This window comes from Geospiza fortis, unplaced genomic scaffold (assembly GCF_000277835.1).
Source record: "Geospiza fortis unplaced genomic scaffold, GeoFor_1.0 scaffold112, whole genome shotgun sequence".
In the NCBI taxonomy this organism is placed as follows: Eukaryota; Metazoa; Chordata; class Aves; order Passeriformes; family Thraupidae; genus Geospiza; species Geospiza fortis.
In genome coordinates this window covers 2,340,740-2,362,371 of record NW_005054298.1, presented here as the reverse complement: position 1 = coordinate 2,362,371, position 21,632 = coordinate 2,340,740, and the positions used below count along the sequence as shown (strand labels likewise).

Here is a 21,632-nt window from a genome sequence, read left to right as displayed (position 1 = left end):
AACATGACAGCAGAAATTCAGTCCTCACTGAAAACCTGATCTGTTTATCGAGCAGTGCTCAGCAAGCCCTATATGTTACAGGCTGGCAAACACCCTTTGAATATAGCTGGGTCCACTTTGATAAATAAAATTAAACTTTCAGCATTTTAAACAATGCAAAGGTTAAATAAAATCTAACAATGACGTCGGTAAGGGCCTGACATCCTCTGTGTCTGTCTCTATTTCTCTCCCTTTATTTGTTGTGTGTGTTCATGAATGTATGTGTTTTTGCTAGTTAATGACAGCAAGTCAGATCTACTTTTTATTTCCAAACTTTGGCCAGTTTGCATTTCAATCTCATAAAAATATAATTAGTAGGGCTTTATGTTTCAGATGTATAAATTCACTGTGCTGTCAGAATTATTATACCTGTTATTCAGCCAAAGGTAAGAGGATTCTGTTAGCTAAACACATATTTAGACACCTAATAAAATCCTTTATTCAGTTCTGTTTCTTAGTTTCAGTCCACGAGCAGTAACCACTATTCTGAGTTAAGATCTTGACCATTTGATTTTTAAGAAAAAAGTAATTAGACCATATTATGGATTAATCCCTTGCCAATTTTCATTTTTAAATCAAAGTAATTTTAGACTTGGGAACAACATAATTTTATGCAGAAAAAGTATGTTTTGCCAACCTTATTAAAATCTTTAAAGACCATATTTTCTATAGGCTTCCAAAAATTATCCCACAAAAATGTGTGGGTGCACCCATCTGTACACATGAATGGGCAACTGGGAGCGTAATTATCCACTTTTGCACATGCAAATGGAGGTGTTTAAGCACAAATTAGCTGACCCCCAGATTCTGCTGGTGCATTTCTCTGAGCTGGTTAATACTGTTTTGTTGAATTCCATAATATAGGTTAAAACCCCAGAAAGATTTTTAGATACAGTAACTTTTCTGTAAGATATCTGAAATCGCAGAAGTCTTTTAAGAAAATGTTTCTGATGCAACAGTGAAATGAGGTGTAGCTCAGTGCCAGTACTTGGGTGTCATTTTGGTTATAACGACTGTATGATTCTTTCAATAAAATAAACTCCATTGGCTCCAGCAGCGATTACTGCCTGCCACTGCTTCTCCAGAAGCAAAATACACATATTCCTACAGGGAGAAACCACTGCACTAGGATTATAAAAAATTGACCATCAATCTAAGTCTGTATGAGCAATCACAGCCGCTTTCGGAGTTATTTTGTATTAGAAGCAATTTACCCATCTGGAAGAACAAAGATATGTGTAAATGCTGGAGTGACTGACTTCCAGCAGATGCTTAAAGAAGGTTAAAATCCCAACTACTTCTGGATGCCTGGCCTCGATTTCTGACCTGGAAATGTTCAATGTGTTGAGGAGCCCTTCCAAATGCTGGGGCAGCTCGCTGGTACCTTGGCTTTGTGCTCCCTACTTGCTGATGCTCTCCCCACCACCCCTGGGCAGGCTCCTTGCCCACACAGCTGCACAGGGAAAAGGGGAGCAGTCGTAAAGCTTCTGGAATGAGACATGGAAATTAGTGGCTGCATCGCCTCGGTATTGATTGTGTGAGTATTCTGGGATGGGGTGAGAAATGGGGATGAGCCTTGACTGGGGCTTTGCAGGGTGAAAGGGTGAGATGTAGGACAAGGGTATGAATTTCTTGGATGTGGGGCTAAATTGTGGCTTTGTGCTGCTGCATGGGTTTAGGGAAACAAACATTTATCCCAGAGCTTAGAAACCCAAAGGTTAATGACCCATGGAATTCACATTTACTCCCAGTATGGTACCCAAATGTGGCAGCACTGCTGCAAGTCCTGATGGACAAAGACCAGTAAATGGAAAACCAACTTTATGCTGTAATTCAAGATTATTTGAATTTACTTTATTTGTGAAATCTTTCCATTTGTCTTCATGCTTTTGTACATTTGAAGAAGAAGTTTAGGCATTCCTTGATCCATAGAGATTGCTTTTCTTCCTTTTCTTCCCTTTGATTCCACTTGCCTAATAATAATGGGCATTATCTTATATCCATATTTAATTTTATTATGTCACTCGCATTGCAAGAAAAGGATGTTCTTTTCAAACATTGTAATGCATTTAGTACTTCACTAGTCATCAGTTAAATCAATTTTTTCCCTTTATTGGATCTGAATTATAAATCAACTAGTCATTGTATGGGATACTGTATATGAATGTACAGTATATCATTATGATGTATCCTATAATAATGTCTCTTAGACATGAAAACTAAAGATGGTGGTTTAAAGTGCTGAGAGAGAAAAAATTGGAAACATCTGTTAGTAGGAAGTAGAGAAGACTTTTCATTAAAGTTTGTCAAGTGTATTTGATAGGAAGAACACACTGGGCCGTATTCTGCTACCCCTTACATACACCCACCCCAGTACCCAGCCTGCTTTTTCCGTCTCATGTAGAAAAGCCAAGATTATGGGAGACACTGAAAAGCCAGCTCTCTGCTTTGGTACAGAAGCTCAAATCTTCTGAGAATCTGAGACCTGGGGCAGAAGGAAAGTTTCCAGGGAAGAGAGATATTACAGTACAGCCAGTTGTCTTTGTGCAGCAGTAAGGACACCTGCCCAGCTCCTACATTGAGTATTTCAGCAAAATCATTGGGAAGAAGTGGTGTGGGACAGTTTTGGGCAAAAGCTCTTTTATTTCCACTTATCCACTACTTGCAAGAAGAGGAATCCTTAAAAAGTACAAAATAAAAATTGAGGAATGCAAAGATGAGTTTTTTGGAGGCTTCTTGTGAGCAGGTATCTCTCCCAGGGTACTGTGAACAAGCTAGGGAATGAAAAAAAATCAAAACAGGGGAAAATGGTTAAAGGGCTGTGTGTGTGTTTTATCTGAATTGTACTGGAATCCACGGAAGCAGACATGAACTATCCATTTAAGAAAACCCTGCCGAGGCCATTTCACATTTACTCAGGTTCCACTGATTGTGCTGGTGCTGGCAGCAGGGATTTTGGCAGTGCCAAACCCGTGGGTCAACAGCTCTGTCTCTGCAAACCCAGCCAGGGGGTAGCTGCTGCTGGCACCACCTCACAGCCTTGTCCTAGGGCTGGACGTGTGGCACAACAGTGACATGTTTATCTCATCCCTACATCATTTCTGCACTCTGTCAAAGGCACGTTCGCACTTTAGAACTCCTTGGGCACAAGGTGAAATACCCTCTGCACCCACAGCCCAGACCTCTTCTCTGGCTGGTGCAATAGTTTAAAAGCCAATATCTCACCTTGCCTTTACAATTTTTTCCCATTTCTGCCTGCTCCCAGTGGTCTCTGAGCCCCGCCGTTTCCATGATGATATACAGAACTATAAAATCAGATACAGCAGTCGCAGGGCCCAGTTCAAATTACTCCCCAAGTCAATAGAAAACAGAATATTGCTTATTGATTTGGTCTAGCCTGTTGTGTGGTCGATGGAGAACAAACTAATACAAATAAAATGAATCAATTGGAATCTGGCTGTGGACCTCGGTGAGTCACATGAAGTAGGTTTCTGATATCCTTTATCATCACGCACAGCCAGCGAAACAAGAGTGCTACTGTCTTCTGCTGGCGCGGAGAGTTACCTCAGGCTATACTGAAAAATGCTTTTTTCTTATTTTTAGACCTGAATCAGCCCATGCCAGCAAATGTATTCTTGTGAATACAGATCCTACTTTGTTGTAATGCCCATGGGAAGGCGGTAGTGTAACCTGTTTGGATGCAGCTGCAGACCACCTGTAGAGAAAGTCAAATTAGGGAGAGACCCCACTGTTCTTTGCATTAATGCTTTTTGTGTTGAGGCCTGAATCCCCCTCCCTCCCCCTTCAATGTATCTTTCTCAACTGGCGAGATGGAGAGCACATTTTAAGACCTTCTGTCCATTTAAGGCATCTTGCGATTGAAAGAAGATTTGAAAGACTGTAAAATCTCCCAGTCACCAATGAGCAATGGTGTGCAAGGAGCCTTAATACTTTCAGGATGACTTTTCCTCCTGGTCTTGCAGGTTTTGGAGGTGTTGTCTTTGTGGAAAGGGCTTAAAGGGCACATTTTTATCTCCCTCAAATAATCTGCATGTTAGGGAAGTCTCCTAGCTTCGGAATGGAAAAGCGGTTGTCAAGAAGTAAAGCCTTAACTTGCCACACTTTTTGTCCCATTGTTTCTAAATAAAAGATGGGCAAACAAAAGGAAATGGCTCAAGTCTAAATGCAGTGCCTGTGTATCCTGAGTATCCACATATAAACAGGCACAACTTCCCTGTTCTTACTTAATGACATTGAAAGTCCTTTTTCCTACAGATTTTTCTGTGTTCAGGACAGAGGGATAGTTAAGCATGTAAACAGCTGGTTTGAGATTATATATCTTTGGTATGAGAAGGAGTTTTAGTTAGTTTAGTTAGCTCTCCTGCTATCTCAGCTGCAACTGCCAACACTGGTGGTGTCTCTAACTTCTCAGCAGATTAAGCTTTTACTCATTTACCAGGTAGCATTTTGTTGCATAGCAATGCAATACTCTACCTTATGTCACTTAAAAACTGCCTGCAATGAAAATTTCATGTCATTTCTACTTTTCACCCCGTTTCTTCACAGATGAATCCCACTGTTTTACTAATCGTTGACGTACTAGTTAACACAGGCAGAGCTTGTAGATGGAGGTAATGTCATCAAGCCTTGCCTCATTTTAAATTCCTTCCTCTCGCTGGTGATATCAATGTTCGCTGCAAAGACACTGATGATACTGAATTTAATTGGTATTTATGTGTAGGGTCATGGGTACTCTCAGAGAAGTTTCTGTGCAACTTTTCCCTAATTGAAATTAGATTGAAGTGTTGCTGTGTACACTGAGACTTAATGGTGACAACGTTGAGCCAGCTTCGGAGCTCAGATGCATGGCACGCATCCCAAGAAATCTGCTATGATGCTCCCACATACATCTATGCATATTTTTATGGTACAAGAGACATAAGGTGTGGAAAAGGAGCAGTCTCTTTAAGGGGGATGTGGCAACCCTATCTGCCAGTCATCTTGCCTCTGCTGTTCTATTCCTTTTACAGCCATTCTGCCTGGCTGGTATCTATAACATCTTTACATACGTGTTTAATGGCTGCACTGATTAAAACCCAGGGGAAACGGAGAGGACATGGGAATAATGGACTGGCAGCGCTGGTGCTGTGTGAGGTTGGTTTTTTGGTCTGATTCAGGGATGTATTTTTCACCACCTTATATTTTAAATAACATAATTTATGAGCAACCTGGTCTGCAAACCATTCTGGGACTTGGTCTGAGGCTCACAGCTGCTGTGCAATGTGAAGGGCCAGTGTTGATATTGGCTATAACGAAATGTCACCATTAAATCCTTATTTTGCACCTTATTTTGACTCCAGACCAGTGCATCTTCTCCTCCCTAAGGCTTGTGGAGAGTACAGAAAAGTGAATTCTCACTGGTAGAAGTGTTTTGACTGGGAGTTTAATTTATAGCAGCTCATAGAATTGCAGTGTGTAATAAGCAATGTCCTTGAACATTTTTCATGTGCTTCTAAGTGACTCTTTAAAAAACATTGGTTTCCCTTGTAAAAATCGTTAAACTTATTAAGGAAGAAGCGGTAGTCTGGGTTGGTAGTCATTCCAGTGCTTTAAATACTAGTGGATAATTAGTGACACGAATAAATTAAATATATTTCAGGTATAAAGTTGAGGAAAATCACCAAATATTAACAAAGCTCCAAAATCAAACTACTTTGTGTGGCATGCTGTTTTAATGACTGTGGTTTATAAATGTACATAATTCCAAAGAGATCACATGTTTCACATAATAAAAATTACTGTGACATAAAATATATATTTTCTTAAAAAGTACTTGTAATATCAAAACGACTGTGAAGTATTAGCCATTTAATACAAATTTATCTTTTCTTGCAGATGATTACATTTTCATTTTAATTGCTCACATTTTCGGTTCTGATCTTAATGTTTTATAGTAGTGAAGACATGCCACAAAGAAAGAAAGAAAAAAAAAGATTTTATTTGTTAGTTAACAGTCTTCAGAAGTCCTAATTTGGCCAATGTGTTCTGCTGCAAAGTCTTGGAATGCTGTCTTGCAGTTTCAAAAGTGATCTTATTTGGCTTCCCAGAAACTATTATGCCTGGAGGATGCCATGAGAACAAGGGCTGCCTTGTTAACAAGTAGAAAACTCTCAAAAACAAGATAGGATCCTGATATAAATCATAATTTAGATGCACAGAGCTATGTTCACAACCACAGTAATGTAATTCATTTACATCTAGTTATTACTTATCTCCACCCGAACTCCGAAGTTCAGGAATGCAGCTGCCTTGTGCCTTGTGACTCGTGGGGGTTAGGGAAGAATGACATCACCAAATTTAAGCGCATTACCACGCTGACATAGTGGCACCTTGTTTTCCCTTCCGCGGATAGAGCAGGGATTGTGTGCTACCCCCCATTCTCCCAAAGAATACCTTTTTTCCCCTTTCAAGCAGCTGCTATATGAAGGGTTGCAAATGTCACTTCAACTAATGATGAATGATGCTTGACCCTTGGACCTGTTACTATGAATTTTATGCAATGCTAAATTAATATGAAAGATCTCTGCTAGAAGACTTCAGCTATTATGCATGCAGCATAAATGATATGTTAAACAATCCAAATTTTTTTCTCATAACCATGGTAAAATGCAGAGCTGTTTCAACGTTTTTTGATGTGTATTTCCACTTCAGATTAGTATCTTTTTCTTTCTAAAAATATTTTTGGTAAGCAAATCAGTTTGCGAAAAACATTGTCAAAAGGGCAACTGGCCCACATGTCTTTGTTGTTCACGTTTGAATATAATTAATTATGTAAAGCAATAGTTAGTGGGAGCTTAACAATTAGCAGAATCTGTCAAATAGTCACACGGAAATTACTAACTAATTGAACTATTGGTCTTTTATTGTTTCAGGAAGCAGGACAGAGTGTCATTCCTTTATCTCTTAAATTTGTTATTATCACATATCAAAATTTTCAAGCCATATATGCCGCCTAATAGATTAATACATAAACAACCCACCCAGTAGTGCCACAGTGGGCAAAAGTGTTTGAAATAAAACCACCTGTTTTAATTAGTATTCAGATTCATGCTGTTAAAAAATGGTAATCCTCTTGCAGTTATATGACATTTTTAAAGCTTTGAATTTCCATCTGTATCTTATATTATGATGTTTCAGGATTGTCGTGAGTTAATTATGTTAACTTTGGAAACATTGCCTGCATTTAGAATGAAAAACTTCAGCTTGAATAGCCAGGAAAGCAGATGCTATCTTTCTTGTCAACTGCTTTGTTGTGTGATGCCTTGAAACTTTTTTATAAGATTCTGTCTCCAAAAGGAAGTATAAATCTCCATTTATTTGAAATGTTGCTCTAATCTAATCAATATTTTAATATATTTCTCACGGGAGGGACCTGAATGCGTCTCAAGGAACCAAAGACATTAAAATCTCTTATTTTATGTTGAAATCCTCGTTATTACAAGTCCATTCACAAGACTAATTTGTAGAACAGGAAAAACCTATGTACTGTGAAGTTCTAAAACTGTTTTGAAGCATACCCTTGCCCTCCTGTAATATATGCCTGTAAGTTGAGGTGGAATGAGAGGAATTGGAAGCATTATCAATTAGGATACGCATCCAGATAAACCCTGGAAAAGAGAAAGGGAGGCACAAATCAACGGGCAACGTGGCAAATCTGCTCTGGGCTCTACCACAGAGAAAATGAAAACGCAAAATGCCGATGTGCATGTGAGGTGGAGGGAAAGGTGTGAGGTGAGCAAGGATTTGGTGGATGCAGGAGGCACTGCTGTCTCCTCCTTACACGTGAGGCTGTGTGGGAAATGGAAAACATCGTGACGTGAGTCACCCGAATTTCATCGCACCCCTTCCCTGCCAAGCAGGAGCCACAGGCACTGCCAGGCGTGTTTGCCTGTGCCCCGGGCTGTTCATGCGTCTCCTGAGGCTCAGTGGGAGAAGCTATGGAATGGCACATGGAATTGCACGTGGCAGGGTGGGTGGAGATTATTTTAAGCCCACACTGGCCCCAAAATTCCAATTCAAAATTACCTGGGCAAATATGTTGCTGTGTATGCAGCTGTGTATCCCACCAGTCATGTGAGTCCATGGGTTTCATGGACACAGGTTTGATCAGGCACTTGGGGCCTCCACACTTGCAGAGTCATCCTATTCCTCAAATTGAAGTTATTTTTGCTGTCACAAAAATGCATTACACAAAAATGTTAATGTTTGTAAGCCAGCTCTGCGCAAAAGAAGCTGAAATGTGCAGGATAGCCCACACATGGATCGGGACAGGATACACTGGTGTGACTTCAGAGTGGATGGAACCGCAAAGCTGATGAGTTTGTATGAAAAAAGTGCACTTACCAAGAGTCTTCCACATTCAGGGTAACATGTGATTCTCAAAATGCATGAAAAATATTTGAAAATTTATGTTATTATTAGCACTATTATTATCAAAGGACATTTCGTTAACATTTAAAAGTCCTTCAGTGCACTTGAAGATATATTTGTTTTAGCAACTTATATAATCCCCTCCTGTTTAAAGTTTTGTTTTAAACACATACAATTATCATCTCATATGCCCTGATTCAGTAAGTACTTAGAAGCATTCCTATCTTTAACAGCATAGCTAGTCCCAGCTAATATCCAGGGAACGGAATTAGAGCTTCAGATATTAGCAAAAAGTAATGCAAATGTGAATTAAGCAACATGGTTTTGAAGTAAGTTGACTGAAGACTTTTTATTCCTTAAACCGAACGTGAAAGTTTGACAAAAAATTAAAAAAAAAAATCAAAGCGAGCATTACTGATATTAATAATTATTTTTAAAGTATATAAAGTTGAATAATTTAGTCTGGCAACTTGAAGGAATTAGGCATTGAAGTAACCTTCCAGTAAGGGTAGTGAAGAAAAATGTTAATGGCTTTGAGGCAGAGCCATCAGCAAAAATATAATATATAAGCAAATTTAGATATGTTCATACATAAATGTGTATATATATACATATATATGTACACACTTGTGAACATTTAAAATAAGAATGGTATTTTCATTGGGTTTTAGCATGTAAGTCACATTAATTAATGTAGTTGAAGTTACCTGCATTGTGAAACATGACTCTTTCCAAGCTAATAGAAGTTATCATTTATGTGAAGTTATCATTTTAGATAAGAAGTTATCATTTTAGTTATCTATGTCAAATTTTATCAAATTGATATTCATACCTTTGCCTTTCCTGGTGTGACTTTCCATGCAGACAAACCTACATCTAACGTGGTGCTCTGCTATGGAAAACTCTCACTACCTCATGTCTGTCCATGAGGTGAAGTGATATTCTCTGATCACTGTAAAACTGATAACAAATTGTTGTGTTAGGTAACAATCTCAGCCAAGTTTTCATGAACTGAACCACGAGAGGTGAAGCCTGAATTATTCTTATTACCCAATTGCAGTCCTGGATTTTGGTCTTAGGTTTTTAAGGGCAGCTTACTTTATTGCTCATAGAAAAAAACAAGGAATTCCTAAAGGCAAGGTGCAAGCATTAAAGTGCTAGTTTGAAAGTATTTAACAAAGTGTCCTTTCTTTTTGAATAACTTGAATAAAGTGTTTAAATGACCTCTTCCTAACCAGAAGAGAATATAGAGAAGAAATTAAGCTTTATTGGTAAATTAAAGCCCAAATCCCATGGTTGATGAGAGATATGGTCCGTTTGAAATAGTTACAGTTTCAGACTTTCTCTTCTACAATCAGCGGGTGGAGACCAACATAATCCAATTAATTGTAATTCCCTTTTGTGGCACTGGTACAGTGGTGAATGATATAGTAAGTCCATTGAAGTCTTATCTTTGGTCAGATAATCCAAATGGATTCATATTATGAAACAGTCCTTTATAAAAGTTCTGATGAACAGAAGTGTTTTGACTTTAGCGAACCAAAAGATAAATTCTATACAAAATAAAATGTTTTGTCCTTGACATCTACAGGGCTTGTGTGCACCTGATTTCATGTAAGAATACTTCTTTCAGATGCTCTGCTTCAAAGAGCCCGTTCATTAAAAAATAAAAATGTCAAATTTGTTCTCTGGACATCCTAAAAACAACAAGGTGTGAGAACAGAGATTTACTTGTGTGGGTAACCTGTATCCCTGGAAATAGTCCCATCAAAATAAATGAGGCTACAGATATGAAGAATATGTGAATAACACTAAGAATTGTTTAGATTGCTATTTTTCTAATAAAACAACAAATAATATTTCACTGATAATCCTTATAGCTGTAAACAAACTGTATATATTTGTTCCCTTCTAGTATTGTAGGAGGACTAGGGGAATTGCTTAATTTTAGCCTGAGCTTTGATCTATTTACATTTGGAAGTCATTTGCATAGAGGAAGTTATAATGATCTTTATTGTTTTGTTAATTATTTCCTTTGATTATTGAAACTCACTCACTGAGGCACAAGCTCATTGTTACTGGGGTCAGTCACAATAATATATTTGGCTGTGTGCAACAAGTCAGGATTGGGTGGTATTCTTGTTTTTTGAATTGTTTTCATGCAGACCCTTTCAGTTTAACAATCACTGGAGACAGGACTGATTTAATGCATCGCTCGTCTGATCCAGTGCTTCATATTTTGTATTTCTCTTTTCCTTTAAAGTTATCCATAGCAAGCCCACACTACAGCAGAGTGTTTTTTCTTGTAGCATGTTGAAATCTTATATTTACTAAAGGATACTGAGATGCCATTTGTGGAAGACAACACACTAGACAATATATTGAGGTCAGATCTTTGCAGACTTCTCAAAAATACTCTTTTCCCTTTATTTTTTCCTCTCCCTTAAAGTGTCTGGTTGAAATTTAATACAAAGACTTTTTTACCCTTTGGGGTACATTACATATGAAATAATTTATGACCCATGAATCACAAGAAAGCAGTGAATTAGGTTTCAGATAAGTCTGCCAAATATTACAAAACATTGTGTACAGATTTTTGGACTATGAAAAGGCTTTTGACAAGAATGGAAATAGAAGCAGTGTTAGAAACAGCAAGAAGGGGAAGAACAGAGCAGCTATATGACAGAATCCTAAAGCACTCTGAGTTAGTAGCACAATTAAAAAGATATGAATATGAACATATTTTTGAAGTATGAAAATGGGACAGAGAGTCATTGTCCAATTCCTCTCTGTATTAGATCTTCAGAGCCTTCAATTTATTTAAAATGTAGATTTGCGGACACTGATACACATAAATCTGATAAAAGATCTGACTGTAAATGGGGAAGAAGAAAAAAAGATAAAACTCCTAAAATTAGATTGCAGAGAAGCTTACTGGAGAGCAATTACACAATAAAAAAAAATGTTAATAACAGATTTGAAGTTGGAAGGCAGATATTTACCTTGACTAATGTATGTATACACAATGCACAGCAAAGAGGGGAAGATCAATCAAGTCAAAAGCAGAATTTAGAATGGACTTTTCCCTTTGAACAGCAGAATGTATCCTGGAGAATAAGTTACTGGTCTAAGCAAGTATTAGACCAGTATTTTGGTATTTTGTTCTGTATTTAGTATTTTTTGTTCTGTAGACATTAGCCCAGCTCAAAATAAAGAGAGAAGAGTAAACAGAAAAAATAAAGTGTGCTTTAACTATTAGGAAGAAGCTGAAGTTACTGTGCAATAAGTAAGGAGAATTAGATAGAGGACAGAATCTCAGCACTGCAAGACAAATGTAATTTCCCCTCAGCACAGACATTTAATTCCTGTGAGTTGCACAAAGTGTGCCAAGCCCCTTCCTGGTGTGCAGGCAACCTTGGTGCTCTGTGGGAGGGTAAGGGCTGGGTAGGAATTCCTCTGTGCTCCTTTCTTGTCACTTTTTTTAAACCCTGGGCAGTACCTGACTATTTCTGCCCCAAAAGGAGTGATCAGGCCCTGCAGGTCCCCGTGCTCGGGCTGTGTCTGCCTGCTCCTACTCTTTGTTTACAAATCACCTCCAAGAGAGTCTGGCAGAAGTATGTTGATCTGTAAACAGGTGGTCTATTTATTCTTAGGGAGCTTTCAGCTGCATTTTGAGGGGAGATATTCTCTCTTTAAAATCATTCCCTTTCCCATGCGGAATAGTTGATTCAGCTAAATTTAATGAATTTTAAAAGTACTTGTAATTATAATCCCATCACAGTAATTATTGCTTCAGATCATGATGATAGAATATGCTAAGTCAAAACTAATATCTGTCATTGAAGCTTGTAGCAGGTATTGGCAGTGAATAACATGTGAGTACCTTGGTGATGATACCTGTTTCTGGCTGCCAAAAGTATTGTCTTTCCAGTACCACTGCATATTTTTATACTTTCAGTTCTAAACAGCAACTGACAGTGTAGAAATTTCCCTGGCACTGTGGCATCACTGGCTGACCACTTTTCCAAACCTTTGAACTCCTCTGTGTGCCTTCATCATGTACCACCCCTGAACTCCTCAAGCGTACTGGATCTTTTCCACAGAAACAATGAGACAGTTCATCCCTCCGTTACTCTTTGGACTTTGTGGAATTATACGAGGATGAGTATGCCCCAGTGTGCCCAAATGCAGAAAATTTTTCTGGCACAGGCTGGGGTTTAAGTCAGCAGTACTTGGTTGTTCCAGCATGCCCCCAGGTCAGAGAACTGTCATCTGGGAGGACTGGAATAAGCAGCACTCTGGGTGCACACAGAGATGTTCTGCGTTTTAGCTGAAGTTGCTCAGTAATTTGTGCTTGGACTTCATGGAAATGGGCACTCCAATAATAAACACATGTTCAGGCACTGTAACATCACAGCTTAAATTTTCTGTTGAAAGGGCATGCCAGGTTCCTCCAGCAGAGGAGGAGAAAAGCACACAAGCTTTCTTTTGCTGACTATATCCCTGATAAGTCATCAGTGCTAGCATTGCATGGATTCAGACGAGGCTGTTTAGAAATCCATTGCAGACAAAATGTAATGATTTGCTTAGCTGACATTTTCCTTGATTTGTTTAAACACTTCTGGAGGTGAAGGGCTGGGCATTGAGTTCAGGCAGGACAATGGATCTCCCAAACCTAGCAAGGGGGAGAGGAAGAACTCAAAAAAATCCTCCTGAATGAGGGAATTATTGCTTGACAAGAGTTGAGGTATTTGTTGTGCTATTTCATAGAAGTTCCAGGGGGTTTATACACTTTGGAGAGTGTATATAGACTGCAATGTCAGGGCAGGATTTACCTCAGGGGAGGAAGCTCGGCATCTTGTGCTGTTTCACCAAGGGATTGAGCTCCTGGCCATTGCGTGAGAAACAACCTTCATCACCCCGCAGCATCCCATTGCTGTCATGTCTGGACATCTCTGTGCTCAATTGCTGCTCTAAATTGAGTGTTTGAAAGAAGCTGTCCACCCCAAGAATGCTGCTGTGTCTGTGCACTGGTGATCAGAAAGGCTGTGGCTTGGAAAACACAGGTACAGCAATGGAACACACACGCACCTTCCAGTGTACAAATTGGTGTTTGTGCTGTCAGTCATGAGAAAAGCCCTCACAAAGGTGTTTTGTGATGAAGAACTCTGCTGGTACACATGGAGAACTTCTGCTTGAGTCTGTTCTTTCCCTTTTTTTCCTAGTGAAGAACATGAATGATCAGGAAAATATTTTTGATGAATGTAACTATGAAAAAAAAAAAAAAGGAAAAAGAGGTGTCTTCAAATTTCATACAAGGTTCTTCAAGTTGGAAAAAAAAAGCGTGATGACACTGGTCAGTTCTTTTCCAGTTCACCAGTCTTTTCCTGGTGTTTGCATGAGGAATTTTCATTTCCTCTTTCAACCACAGGACTCTGATTTGGATCTCTCAGTAGTAAAATTCCTATTGGGATGAGTGAGTCCAAAAAATTCCCCAGGATTTAAGCCAGCTGGGAATTCTTTGTGCATACCCAGCTCTTCTGCAATGATTTTGTTGTGAGGGAGATGGTAAGGATTATTTAACAGTGCCATGGAGGACTTTCTCCAGGCGAGATCTCCCTCAGCTTATACCCTGGTCACTGGGATAAAAACCCAGTGCTCGGAAGTTTCCCACACTGGAGCTGAGGGTTGATTTACCCAAATGCCAAATTTTCATCCCAGTCCTGCTGTGTGCAGCCACCAGCAGGGAAATGATGGAAAAGGCAGCAACACCAGCAAATGGATCACAGTAGGAGACCCAAAAAGACCCTGTCTCACCAAAGGTTTTAGAAAGTTTTTTGAGGGCACAGCCCCCACAGCAGACCAGGCGTTGCCAGCTGGGTTTGCAGGACTTGCTTCCCACATGATTTGTGGTCATCCATGAGCTGCAGGAATGTGGAATGCTCAAAGGGGGCAAAAACCTCTGAAGGTGGAGCTCTGGCACGTGATGGCAGCATGGGCAAGAGACAGCTTAGAGCTGGGAAAATACAAGCTATGAATTATCTGAAAAGACAAGTGAAGGAGCAGGGCTCTCAAATGACTGCATTTTGCTCCTAGAGATTAGTCTACATACCAGGCAGGGCATGTGGTTAGAGGAACCACATCCATTTTCTTTCAAAACTCAGCTGTCTCTACAGCTTTGGTTGATTTTCATATTTTTTATTTTTTTCCCCGTCTTTAGCTGATCTTTCCATAGATTACCTTCTTCCTTTCTGAACCTCAGAATAGCACCCTTAAACCAAAGCTGATCTCCTGTTTGCTTCTACTGCAGACAAGTGCCATTAAAAATGTGAATTGTTGAAAAGGCTGAATAATAACACAGTGAAACACACGTTCCCTTCACAAATGTATTGTGTATCGATTTTTTTTAAACTAATAACCTTGACAAGTGCCCACACTATTTTTTTCCCCTTAATGTGGTCTTTATATTTTCAGCCTGGGTATTAGCATAAATTTTATGGGATTTTCTGGGCATATTTGTGTCTGTATCTAAGATATATGATATCAACTGGCAGTGATGGTTGAACTAATCAAATACTACTGACAAGTTAAAGCAAATTTTTAGGACTGTGAGATTTTGAGCATCTTCCCAGATACAGTATCTCCTGACTGAAAGCAGCCCTTGACTGTCAAGTTTAAATACCAGATTTGGGACTTAATCTTTATGTAAGCAAAACACCCCAATAAGAAATATGTCTGAGTAAAGCCAAAAAGCTAGGTCCTCCCCTTAAACCCAGCCTGAAATGTGTGTGTGTGTGTGTTTGCTTATGGCCCTTTTGCCATGGCATGAGAGATTCCAACCATTGGGAACCAAATGAGAGTCTTACACTGAATGGACTTCTATTTTCTTTTCCTTTTTTTTTTTTTTCCTTTTTTTTTTCTTTCTTTTTTTTTTTTTTGACTTGGCATTTGTTCCTTCTAGCAAACATTTTTAAAAACTCTCTTATTGCTAGAGGGAAAATTGACACCCTTTGCTTTCACGATGATACATTCCTAACACGTTTCCTTGAAGAGCTGGAAATGGTGCAAAAATCTGGTAAGATAAGTCTCTATAAAGCCTTAGAAGTCAAGCATTCCACTTTAGACATTTAAGACAAATGCATGGCAAAAACAAGTTGTGTTTCTTTTTTTTTTTTTTTAAGGTTTCTACTTAAAGTTCTGTGCCAAAGCTACAGTACTTATACATTTTCTAAATGTGTTTTAAGCAATAAGTTGTACAACATTTTTAGAACATGTGTTAAGCTATTTCTCTAAGAATGAAGCTCTTAACAAAACATAAGCACTCTGCATGAGATCTTAGCAGCAAAGTGCTTAAAAGATAAAGTAAGAATTGGTACCATGGGAAGAACACCAGCTGTAGAGCACACAGGTCCATTATGAGAAGTATGGTAGTGGGTAGGGAGAAAATGATTTAATCAGGAGTAAAACCAATTTTATTATAAGGGCACGCAGGGGGTGTGGCACCATAGTGAGAGGGACATTTCAAAATATCTGACAGATTTCAACAATGTGAAAACCCACCCTGTTCTTTAAAGTGACAGTAAACCCCATCAGGTCTCTCTTTTTGATGCTATTGTTAACAGTTGACTGTTTAAAGCTGGCCTGCTAAGATGCTGTCGATCTAGTTCAATAGTGTGTGGCAAAATAAAAGGCTAATTGTTGAAATACGATCAATCAAATATGATCTCAGAGTCTAAAGAAGATCCCCTCTGGTAACTCATTTGAGATCAAATCATTACTTTTATGATTGAGGTAATTGAATGGGAAAAAAGAAAGAAAGGGAAAAAAAAAAAAAAAAAAAGAGAGGCTTGAAACCAAAGAAGCAAGCAAGACATCTAAATGAAATGCACAAGTCTGCCTTTGTTCCAGCTTTGTCTCACATTACTCCAAGTTAAGGAACTGGGTTCATTCTTTATTTGTATACATCTCCAAAATCCAGAATTTTTTAAAGCATTTAATAACATTTATTAAATAAAAGTTGAAAGATGACTCCATTTTGAATAAGATTTTCTGCCCAAAAGTAGAGAAAACTGTTACAGTAGGGAGATCTGGTGTTGGGGGTGTCCATGTGTCTCCAATGATTTTACCATTTTGTTTAGCAACAGTTCAGCAAAGAGGCTGCTCTTGAAGCCCACTGAATTGCTACACATGAAATTTCAGTGACATTTAGCAAAACATTTCAGGACTGTGTTGCTTCAAATTAAATTTGTTCAGCAGTTTTCATGGTTGGCCCCCGATTTGCATTCAGACTGAAATTTTCTACAGGAGAAAATCATAGCACATGGGGGAAAAAAAGCAAACTCCATTTTTGGAGTAACAGAACTTGGAGAAACTGTGTGTCATTTTGTATCATTTTAATTTGGACTAATAAGGATTTGCTCTTTCCTCAAGTTTTATATGGATTATGATCTCACTGTTTATTATGTTCTAACAGTATCACTCTTCTAGAATGAAAAAGAAAAATAGAATAATCACTCAATCTTGTTTTATTTTTATTAGAAACTCTATTTTAGCATTTAGTTTCTTTTATATTTAAATTCCTTAGCTCAGTCAAGCTTCAAAAGAAAAATTTTTTTTTGTTTGCAAAACAGTTTTGGAGGCACTTGTGGTTTGTCTTTAGTGTGTTATCATTTTTGACAGCTTTGCATAGCCTAGGTAGGCCAACAGGGGTCTGTCTAATATTGTTGCTGGGCAAATCTTCCTCCCAGAGATGAAAACCAAACAAAATATTTTTGAAGCAGTAAGAAGGAATTAATATCCTTTCTCTCACAGTCCTCTATTCCTTGCTGACATTACATTCAGGCAAAAGAAAAAAAAAGGAAAAAAAAAGAAAAAAAAAAAAAGGAGAAAAGCGCTCCCCATTATTCCCTTGTACATAGCAAGGCTAACACATGTAAAGCAATAACTCATTTTCTATTGCCATGTTTAGCATATGTCTCCTGTTGGCTCAGCAAGGCCTTTAGGCCGGTCCCTTGAGCCGTCCATCGTTGGCAACTCTTAGCCCCTCAGCCTCAAAACCAAATAGCTTTGAATCATGTTGAGCTGTGATGCTAATTTTCATACTGATGCATTATGGGAATAAATGTATCTGACATACTGTGTCAATGGTACTGTCTCTTTGTGTCTCTTGTTTTTTTGTTAGCTGCATTCCTACAGATGGTATTCCATTGAAAATGTTCTCTTCCTACAAAAAAAAAAAAAAAAAAAAAAAAAAAAAGGAAAAAAAAAAAACATGCACAGCACCAAACCTCTAGGTGCAGAAGGCTGTTAACGGTTGCTGATGATAGTAGGCAAACATTAACATAATAATTAGTGTCTTGTAATTGTTTCATTAAAACCAGTTGTTCCATTTCTCCTCGTGTTTTCCCAGAAGAGAAGCTGAATTTGGATGACAGCCAGTGGGAGGACATCCACGTTGTCACCGGAGCACTCAAGATGTTTTTCAGAGAGCTGCCTGAGCCGCTGTTCCCATACTCCTTATTTGAACAGTTTATGGAGGCGATAAGTAAGTACATCACATACAGTAGCAGCTAGTGAAATAGCCTGTTACATAAAAATAATAATAAACTTAAAAAATAGAAGAGCAGGGGCATCTCAAATATGACTTACCTTCCATTATCCGTGATCCTGCATTTTTGTTGTTTTTTGGGACTGCCTTTTATCTCTTACAGCGTTTAGGTGTTTAACTGTAGAGAAGGAAGAAAAAAATCAAATTGTTGATCTGTAAATTTTGTCTCTGCATTTTGACTGTAGTGCCTAGAATGGTTTAGGAAAGAAATTAAAATGTGTATGTATTCAAAATATGCTAGGCTGATAATCCATATATCCCCAAACACAAGAGAGAGACTAATAATTGTGAATCATGTTAGAAGGGGCTGTCTTTATGTTAATCAGAATGAAATGCGTGTGTTTTTTTCCACAAGGTTGCAGACTCTTGCCTTGAGTGATCACAAATAGAATGCAAAAACATTCATGTTCTCATTTTCATATCTACCTTTGCTAGATTATTATTTTTTTGTTTAAAGTTGGCAGGCAGCAAAAGTATTTTCAAAGTCCCAGGCATTTATTCCATTCCATGTCTCTGTGGTTTATGTGCTGCAAACCCTCCCTGTATTTAATATATGCAGGTGCATTTTGTAAAACTGTATCGGCTTGGAAAAACTTGACAAAAAAACCCAGTGATTTGGGGGTTTGCTCCTGTTGGAAAGGGAGGGAGGGAGAGGGATAGCTTAAAGGGAAGAAAGCCAAGCAGGAGATTAATTAAAGATCCAATAGAGAAAATCTCTAGGAAAAAAACAAACCCAACAAAGTACAGAGGTCTGATTTCTGAGTGATGGGCACACATTTTTGCCATTGCTGTTAATGAGAGCTGGGTGTGCACATGCGCAGCTGTCGGGGAATACGAAACCCTTAATGTACAGCTCACTTTGATTTTATATTCATAAGAGTCTTTAGTTCAACTAAAGCTTTTCAAGACCCAGCATCAGATATAATGAGGTTAAATACATCTCATAAGATCCTTCCCTGCTCAGTTATTTGGAGGTGCAGTACAGTTAAATTACCTGAAATTCACTCCTGGCAGCTTACTTCCTTCTCTTTCCAAAGGAAATCAGGTGGGGAACATCATCTCTCATGTTTAAGTTCCTGTTGCACAGCGTCTGCTGTGCTAAGAGGGAAAAACAATAAAGAATTTCTTATTGTTCAGCTTCTGTGATGCCTTGGGATAAGATGCTTATTGAAGCACCAGCACCTGAACATGCCCTTCAGGTGGTTTTGCATCCATCTGCTCTGCCTCTTAGAAAGGAGGAGATGAGGTGTCCTCTCGTGGGCCACAGCCTGACAGATCATCCACACCTCCTGTGCAGCTAATTCTGCAGTTCAGTGTTTAATATTGAGGAAGAACTTCTTTACATCAAGAGTGGCAGAGCACCGGAACAGTTTCCCAAGGAGTTCATGGAGTTTCCCTGTCTGGAACCTCCTGTGCCACCCCTGCTCTTGGTGACTCTGCCTTGGCAGCAGGGGATGAGCTGGAGGGTCTCCAGACATCCCTTCCAACCCCAACTATCCAGTAATTCTGTGATCTATCTTCTGCCATTACAACCCACCATCATACTGGTCTTCTGCGGCTAAGCATATTCATCCTCCTCCTCATCCCTTTTTTTATTGTCCATTGGGGCATCTTTTGCAAACACTCTTGTACTCTGAAGAAGGATACCAGCACACCATGATCTCACTCCTGTTGTCTTCTGCCCTCATCCTCTCTGCTAGTGTCTAGGTCAGGGTGATTTGACATCTTTTGGTGGCCCAATGGGGATGTTTTTGATCGTACCAGCGAAAGTACCAGGTAATCGGTCGTAGGCTTGTGAATTAAGTTTGAAAGCATTTCGGGAAGAGACTGTCTACTAAAGCATTAATATTCATGAGTGAAGAAATTAATGTCCCTTTCTGCTATTTGAACTATTATTAATTCTTATTATGATTTTGAGAGCCATTATACACATTGATAGGCTAATGAACAGTCATTTATAGAGGGATTTTAAGACAGTTTATTCCAAGGAAGGAAATGCTAGCACTCTAGGACGTGCTTTGCACTATTTCAAACCCCTAATTCTTGTTGCTTGCTTTACTGCACATCAGGGTGATTTCTGCCTAATCCAACTGTCTAAAGTAAGCTACGATTTCCAATCAATCTTCTCTTTATTTGGCCTTTACTGCCACGGGATCTACAAATCCGTATTCTTAGCAACTCTGCTTAAAAAATGTCTATAAACAACAATTAGGTGTTTTCAGTGGTTTTGGAGCTCTTCTGTATGTTAATAGTCTCGAGGCAAAGTAAAAATCTCTTTTCTTCAGTATCATTTCCATTGCAGATGATTCTTTGGCTACTTGTGCTAATTAATTTGCCTGGTCAGTACTGAGTTGCTGCAATATCTCCTCCCTTCTCCAGTTTGTTGTGAAAAAGAGACCATTCTTCAAAAAATTAGAATTATATTAACAGCATGCAGTGATGGGTGTGCAGTACAGTTAGAATAATGCCAGAAAGAAAACAACTTAATTCCCAGATTGCCATGCTGATTATACCCCAGCACTGGAGACTCCTTAGGACCTTGCACAGGTTGTGTAAGAAGTAAGGGATCTAAAAACCTACAGGTAGTAGGCAGTGACGAGCTCCCAAAAACACTTATGGGGATGTAGTCCTTTAGCTGGAGGTTTCAGGAGGAGTTAGAACCCAAGAGGTGCAGTGGACTCCTTATTCTGGTAATATTGTAAAGACTATGTGGAGAAAATTCCATAGCAAGCTTAGTGCCAATTTTCCTGGATGCTGCTGCCATGTTAATTATGTGCATGGGAACAAAACTTTACAGTACTGTGTATTTTGCAAAGCACTTGCTCTCCACCTTCAGTTTCCCCTATTACTAACTTTAGATATGGCCATACTGTTGGAACAATTTACATATGACCAGAATATTAGAAGATAATTGGAAGAATCTTGGAATTCTGCTTTCCAGGCTGAGGTTGGATAATAACTGTCCATACAGCTTATATCGTGGAACTTATAAATGATAAATGGAAGTCCACAAGACCTCTGGCCCAATACTAATTTTGTTTCCTTGGATTTAGACAGTAGGGTGTTTTAAGTTTTTTATCCAGTGAGTTTGTCTGGTATTACTGACAAGTCATTTTGTATTATTTTGGATGAAATATGCACTTCTAAAGTGTGCCCAAATGCTGCTATGAAGTCAGGTTCAGCCACACTAAAATTACTCAGTACCACAAATAGTTCTATTGATTTTCTGGAAGATCAACAGATGTAGTTCAGCAGATTGTCTGCAAGTAAAATTGTGCTTCATGTGAGTAAGGTGGTAGAAGTGCCAACAACTGAAACACTTAATCACCTTATTTACAGAATTCAGCCTTCATAACCATACTAACTTTTGCCAGGACTTCAGCCACTGAAATCTACCCCTTAAATCTGTTTGGAAACGTTAACAGGTATATGTAGTAGCTGATTCTAAATCTTTATTTTGATTGAACTAGTTTTCTTGAAATGTCTCAGGCAAAGGCATGGAGAAAAAGAAATTTCTACTTCAGTGCAGTGAGGGCTGATATCCGCAGCACAGGAA

General features: G+C 38.7%; 1 protein-coding gene across 1 annotated transcript in view; it reads left to right on the top strand.

Annotated features, from left to right (window-relative positions):
* ARHGAP15 (Rho GTPase activating protein 15) overlaps positions 1–21,632 on the top strand; it is a 319,884-nt gene that overhangs the window by 244,046 nt on the left and 54,206 nt on the right. The window contains exon 12 of the mRNA XM_031056956.1: positions 17,879–18,013. Within this exon, the coding sequence (XP_030912816.1) occupies positions 17,879–18,013 (135 nt within the window). The remainder of the gene's footprint in view (positions 1–17,878; positions 18,014–21,632) is intronic.